This window comes from Pinus tabuliformis, chromosome 4_1 (assembly GCF_031772625.1).
Source record: "Pinus tabuliformis cultivar Carrire ecotype Pingquan chromosome 4_1, CPIR1, whole genome shotgun sequence".
Taxonomy (NCBI): domain Eukaryota; kingdom Viridiplantae; phylum Streptophyta; class Pinopsida; order Pinales; family Pinaceae; genus Pinus; species Pinus tabuliformis.
Window position 1 is genome coordinate 192827177 of NC_142303.1, and position 6603 is coordinate 192833779.

Here is a 6603-nt window from a genome sequence, read left to right on the forward strand (position 1 = left end):
TTCACTTCTTGCACCTTTTTCTTCTTGATATGTCCTTCTATCTTGAGAGTTTGAGGAGTGGTAATTCTTGCCAATGCTTTACAAGATATGGTCTGATTCATTTCTTCCTTCTCTGGGGTGGTGTCCTGACGTATATCCTCTTCTTTTGATGTTTCTTGATCCTTTTCTTCCTCCTCTTCATATTCTATGTAAAATAATTTCTTCTCAGCACACCTATGACTTTTAGTGCATTTTCTATCACAATTGTAACAAAGCCCTTTTTCTCTTTTTTCTTCCAATTGTTGTGGTGTAACCCTTGTAGGTTGTGGAAGGCTGGGAGAAACAACACTTCCATATTTATAGTTGTGAGGGGTATGCTTCCTGGTTTCCATAATTTTACTTTCCATTATGTCACAAATCCCTTTTACTCTTTCCAATTGTTGTGGTGTTGCTCTAAAGAAGGTGTTGCTCTTTATATCCTCATAATGTGCTATCATTTCCTCCGTGAAAATTGACCACGTAACAAGTTTTTTACGAGAACAAAGCCCTTTGTACCATAAAAATTGATCTGGTTCTAAATATGAAGATGCAATACATACCTTTTGTAACAGTTGTACACCATGTATATCAAAATATTGCTCCATCTGAAGTATCCAATTTACCGGATCCTTGCCATCAAACTTCCTCATCTTGCTTTTTCTTGATTTTAGGAGCTCTACCTTGAAACGACTGTAACTCTGTACTTTCGGATCTTTAAGTTCTGAACTTGTGACCTGTAGTAGCCCTCTGTGTCCTCTTTCCAATGCCACAAGTCTGATCCAAATTTGGTTCTCCAAGAAAACGTTATGCACAATCTCCCGCAGTGACCTGATTATAGACTAGTTCAGTAGAGCAAACTTGTATGAAGTGCCACGTGTCACTGTTTCAACCTTTGACTCTGAAAATTATATAAACCGAAACTACAGTCCGTCCTCTTTCTTTACCTTCTTACGAAATTTCAATCCGATGCTCAGAAAGAAAGTTATGACGATTTTCCCCAGGTCACCTATTTTGAGTGTAATTCAGGAGTCTGCAAAAAGACCAACTTCCGCAGATCATATCTCCGAAAATATCGCGCGAAACGATATGAAATGCGGACTCAAGGTTCAGCGCCAATTATTCTCAAATGGGTTTTTTTTGCGACTTCTGAAACGTCACAGAAAAAACGTTATAGCGAACATGCCACGATGACCTGTTTGGAGCAGCGAAACCCTAGAATCCAAAGCTCTGATACCAAATGTTATGAAACCAGCTCAAGAAAAGATAGAAAAGATAAATCCACGCCTTAGAATTCAGCCTCTTCGAGGGGGCAACCTCCTTTACATTACATAAATGAACAATTCTTGGATGCTCAAATGAAAAGACCTCCTTTCTATATATAGGAGTCTAAGGGGTTATAACATAATCAGAGCCGACATAACAATAATAATGTAAGGGCACAATAATAACAATAGTGGGCTTCTATGTGGCACAATAGTAACAATATGGGCACTACATGGGTACATCAATATAATAAGTGGGTTATACTAACAACAATAGGGGGTTACACTAGTAGTATAGGGGCCTAACACTCCGTCTGTCCATCAGTCTGGGGATGGTATGTTGTACTAAAATTCAACTGTGTACCCAATTTTGCCAATAGTGCTTTCCAAAAAGCGGATGTAAACTTTACATCCTAATCTGATATTATAGTCTTCGGAAGCCCGTGGAGTCTGAACACATTCTGCATAAATATGTGTGCAATTTGGACTGCCCTGTAAGTCGATTGCACTGGAATAAAATGGGCTGCTTTACTCAGTTTATCAACTACCACCATAATAGAGTCATTGTTTCTCTTTGTTCTAGGCAACCCAGTTATAAAATCCATGGATATAATTTCCCATTTCCATTCCGGAACTGGTAGAGGTTGCAATAACCCAGCCGGATGCTGATGCTCTGTCTTGATCTGCTGGCATTCTAGACATCGCGCTAAATATTCAGCTACATGTCTTTTCATTCCTGGCCAGTAGTACTCTTTCCGAAGTGCAGCAAGCATTTTCTGATATCCAGGATGACCTGCGTAGTGACTGGTATGAAACTCATTCAGAATTAAGTCTCTAAGATTATTGTCATTTGGTACAAACAGTCTCTTTTTATAAAACAGCATTCCATCTTTGCTCACTTCATACCCTTGCTGGCTTCCCTGGCTGGAAAGTGACTTTTGTTGCTTCATTTGCTGATATTCGGCATCCAGGTTTGCTGCTGTTTTTATCTTTTCCTGCAAGGAGTTCTCCCACTTGCTGAGAGTAACTTCATATAAACAATGTACTTTTCGGCTTAGAGCGTCTGCTACGCGATTTTCTTTTCCTTTCAGATGCTTGATATCAAAATCGAATCCACTTAAGAAATCTGCCCAGTGGGCTTGCCTTTCATTCAGAGTGGGCTGACTGAAATAGTTTATCAAGCTGTGATGGTCTGTTAATAGCAGAAATTTCTTACCCAAAAGATAATGTCGCCACATTTTAAGGGCATGTATGACGGCTGCCAGTTCCAAGTCGTAGGCAGAGTACTTCTGCTCATGTTCTTTCAACTTTCTTGACTCATAGGCGATCACTCTTCCCTCTTGCATTAACACACCTCCAACGCCTTCTCGACTAGCGTCGGTGCATACTACATAATCCTTATTAGGATCAGCTATGCTTAGAATGGGGGCCGTAGTGAGTAAGTGTTTAAGTCGTTCAAAACTTTGCTGACATTCCAAAGTCCATTTGAATGTCCTTCCTTTCTTTTGTAAAGATGTGATAGGATATGCCACCCTCGAGAAACCCTCCACGAATCTTCTGTAGTACCCTACTAACCCCATGAAAGATCTGATATCTGCCACATCTTTGGGCACATGCCAGTTCATTATGGTTTTAATTTTCTCAGGATCCACTGCAATCCCTTCCTTGGTGATCACATGGCCTAAATACTGAATCTCTTCTTTGTAGAAATCGCACTTGTTGAATTTAGCATACAGCTGATGCTCTCGCAGGGTTTGTAGCACTATCCGGAGGTGCTCCTCGTGTTCCTCCCTGGAACGATAATAGATCAGAATATCATCAATGAATATTAGTACAAACCTGTCTAAAAACTGATGGAACACGTTGTTCATCAAACACATGAATGTGGCGGGTGCATTAGTCAATCCGAAAGGCAACACTACAAATTCGTAGTGCCCATATCGGGTTCTAAAGGCTGTTTTAGCAATATCTTCTTCTTTAATTCTGATTTGATGATAACCAGATCGCAGATCGATTTTGGAGAATACTGTCGCCCCCTTGACCTGGTCAAAAATCTCATCAATCCGAGGTAAGGGGTATTTATTTTTTATTGTGAGTTTGTTCAGCTGCCGGTAATCGATACACATTCGAAAGGTTCCATCTTTCTTCTTGACAAACATCACCGGTGCTCCCCATGGAGATACACTGGGACGGATATAATTTTTATCCAACAATTCTTGTAATTGCATTTTCAGCTCAGTCAACTCAGGTACACTCATCCTATAAGGTTTCCGCGACACTGGGGCAGCGCCTGGTATTAACTCAATGGTGAAGTCAATATCCCGTTTCGGAGGTAATCCAGGAATTTCCTCTGGAAACACATCCGCGAATTCCTTTATTACTGGAAGATGGTCTAGCGGACCCCCTTTATCTTTGGTTTCTGCATAATTTATCTGAATGGCATACACTTGACATCTTTTCCGAATGCATTTCACTAACTGAGATGCAGTGATAGGCCAGACCTGCACTGGTCGTTTAATTCCCTGCATCTCCTGTTCCAATCCCAGGTCATCTTTGAATCGTATAGCTTTTGTTTTGCAGTTTACTAAAGCCCAATGCTTTTCTAACCAATCCATTCCAATCAGGACATCATAGGACCCAAGTGGAAGCATATTCAAATCTGCTACCACCGGCTGTCCTGCCACCGTTATGGAGCAGTTCCTAATTTTTGCCATTACCCGCCTCTTAGCCCCTGTAGCTAGCTGTACCAGCCATGGGTTCTTAAATTTTTCAGGCTGCAATTTACACTGTTCAACTATCTTGGGACTTATATAACTTAAAGTAGCTCCTGGGTCAATTAGAACAGTGATAGAAAGGTCTGAAATTTTACCTTCGAATTCTACCATGGTGGGCTGATATTCTGCCTGGCGGTCGTCCAAGGCTGCATTAATTTTGTGCACACTTCGTCCCACGTCGCCCACGGTTGATGCCTCATGAATCTGAGAGATCTGATCAGTTCCTTTCCGCTGCGGGCAGTTCTTGACATAGTGTGGTCCGCCACAGCCCCAGCACTGTACTGAGGGTCTGTTTACTCCCTCATTATCCAATTTGATGGATGGCTCTCCCATTCTAGTTTCATTAACAGGCTTGGGTCTGAATGAGCTTCTTGGTGCTGCTTTGCTACTCTGGCCTTTGACACTTCCTTTAGCTCCACCAACCCGGCCTCCTCTATTGTTTCCCACAACTTTACTACCCTTTTTCTCATTCCATTTCCTATTGGAACTGTCCCCTTTCTGCTTGCTCTGCTGGTAGCACATTCTTGCTTTACGGATAGCTTCGTCCATGGTTCTGGGATTGTCAAATTCAATCCTTTCTCTCATATACATGGGCAAACTGCTAACGAACCTTTGCACCTTTGCTTTTTCTTCTTTAAGGTAGGGTACATAACGGAGCAAGGAGGTGAAACGATTGATGAACTCATCCATAGTCTGTTGTCCCAATCGCAGATCATGGAATTCCTTTGCTTTTTCGTCATAAAAGCGCTCTGTCAAATATCTCTCTTTAAAGTATTTTTGAAATTTTTCCCATGTTATGGTTCGCTCGCTTACCCCCTTTACAATTTTAACTTCTTCCCACCACAATGTTGCCTTCCCTTGCAACTGAAAAATGGCCAATCTCGCCTTCAGGTTATGGTCATACTCATATAGCTGGAAATATTTATTCATGTTAATGAGCCATGCTTCAGCTGCTTCTTCTTGCTCTCCATCGTAGTGTGGGGGTTTGATTTTCCAGAATTCTCCCTGCAATTCCACCTTCTGCCGCTTTGAAGTCTGTTGTTCTGAGGCATTATCAGATTGATCTTCTCCATCTTCTGGAATCTCAGATTTTGCGTGATAACGTTGCTCCTCCGTCATTCTCGGCTGCTCTGCACTAGGGTTGGCCAGTGGCGGGTTCTGTTTGTCAGACAAACTTTTTAATATCCTTTCCTGCTCCATTGTCAAACGTGCATTGTCTTCACGCAACCGAGCCATTTCATTCTTCAGCTCTTGAACTGTTTCTAATATGGCCAGATTTGTACTATGGGTCTCTTCTCCCAACTGCACCCACAACTCTGGGTTGTTCCCCGGATTCATTTTTCCTGTAATCACCTGGTTTGGTCTAATCATAAAACAATCAACATTGTGAGCTTCTGACACAATTTAATCACACCAATCAAGAAATATCAATACTATCAGGACTCTTTTTTTTTTTCTTTCTTTTAAAGGAAAACATGCTATTCATATCCCAGAGGCCACAGTATGGCAAACCGGGCTTTGATACCAATTGTCACATCTCCACCCATATTAACATCAGGTAATATAAAAAAAAAAATTTGGGTTACGGCAATAACACCAACTATATATATATATATATATATATATATATATATATATATATATATATATATATATATATATATATACGTATACTTAATCGAAATGTGTTTGTTGTGGAAATTTACCATAACGTATGTCAGTGTTTTGATTTGTCAAATACTGTAAAGTCTTAACGTTAATACGAAGCATCTGCGCCTCAAATATTATACCATCGATATTTTTTATTACTACACGGCTATGTGTTTTAATACTGTACCGTATGCATGAGCTGGCAATGTCATCTCGGAACACCTGGACTCAGCATTTAAGTTTACTGACTTGTTCACGTGATCTGGGCATGGCTCCCGGATTGGGAACTTTCCGGCTTTTCCTCTTTGGTATTCCCGCTTCGATCTACGGTGAGCAAACTTTGGCAGAGATCAATGGAGGAGATAGCTCCACGTCTCCTAGGTTGGCTCTTTGCATTTATAAGGTGGATCCTCCGGATACTTCTCGATTTCTTTGGTTCTACTCGTCGCTCCATTGCCTCCGAGCCATTCTGTCACTGCTGCGAGTCTATCCCTTGGTTCTGTTCCGATTTTCCTCCAGCATGCAACACCACCATGGTGCCACCGCTCCAGGGATGCAAGCTACCTAGCTGGCTCGGTAAGTTTTCTACCTGTTTAACAAAGGTTGCAAGGTTTCCTATGATTAACTTTAAGGAACGACCGGTAATGAACTTCTCTCTTGACAGGTTTTGAATGGTGGCCATTGGAGCTTATCGGCGGTATGCGCTTTCCCTCAGGTGCTAACCGGCCGGACTTTCCAAAGGTGCACAAAGAAATCTTCTCTTACACCCGATGTATCTCATGGTTAAAACATTACTTGTCTTCTGTCATAGGGTTATTCTCCGAGCTAGTTCTGAGTTCCCAACCTTACTTCTTCATGGTTGGGCGCAGATGGCGCAGAACAATTATCTTCGTGACTGC

General features: G+C 41.5%; 1 protein-coding gene across 1 annotated transcript; it reads right to left on the minus strand.

Annotated features, from left to right (window-relative positions):
* Window positions 1-1693: 1693 nt before the first annotated feature.
* Window positions 1694-5392, minus strand: LOC149174866 (uncharacterized). The gene is made up of 4 exons (XM_089420996.1): window positions 4868-5392; window positions 4150-4747; window positions 3492-4107; window positions 1694-3071 (listed from the first exon to the last, which is right to left on the minus strand). The coding sequence occupies exons 1-4, from the start codon at window positions 5390-5392 to the stop codon at window positions 1694-1696; spliced, it is 3117 nt and encodes a 1038-aa protein (XP_089277122.1).
* Between the last annotated feature and the right edge of the window lie 1211 nt (window positions 5393-6603).

What these genes read in the sequence shown, in the direction of transcription:
- LOC149174866 (XM_089420996.1), bottom strand. Translation starts at nt 5,392, where the DNA reads ATGAATCCGGGGAACAACCCAGAGTTGTGGGTGCAGTTGGGAGAAGAG. An exon ending in AAGTTAAAATTGTAAAGGGG is followed by an intron (nt 4,748 to 4,867) that starts GTAAGCGAGCGA and finishes TTGGGACAACAG; the next exon opens with ACTATGGATGAGTTCATCAA. An exon ending in AAAATGCAATTACAAGAATT is followed by an intron (nt 3,072 to 3,491) that starts GTTGGATAAAAA and finishes TTATCGTTCCAG; the next exon opens with GGAGGAACACGAGGAGCACC.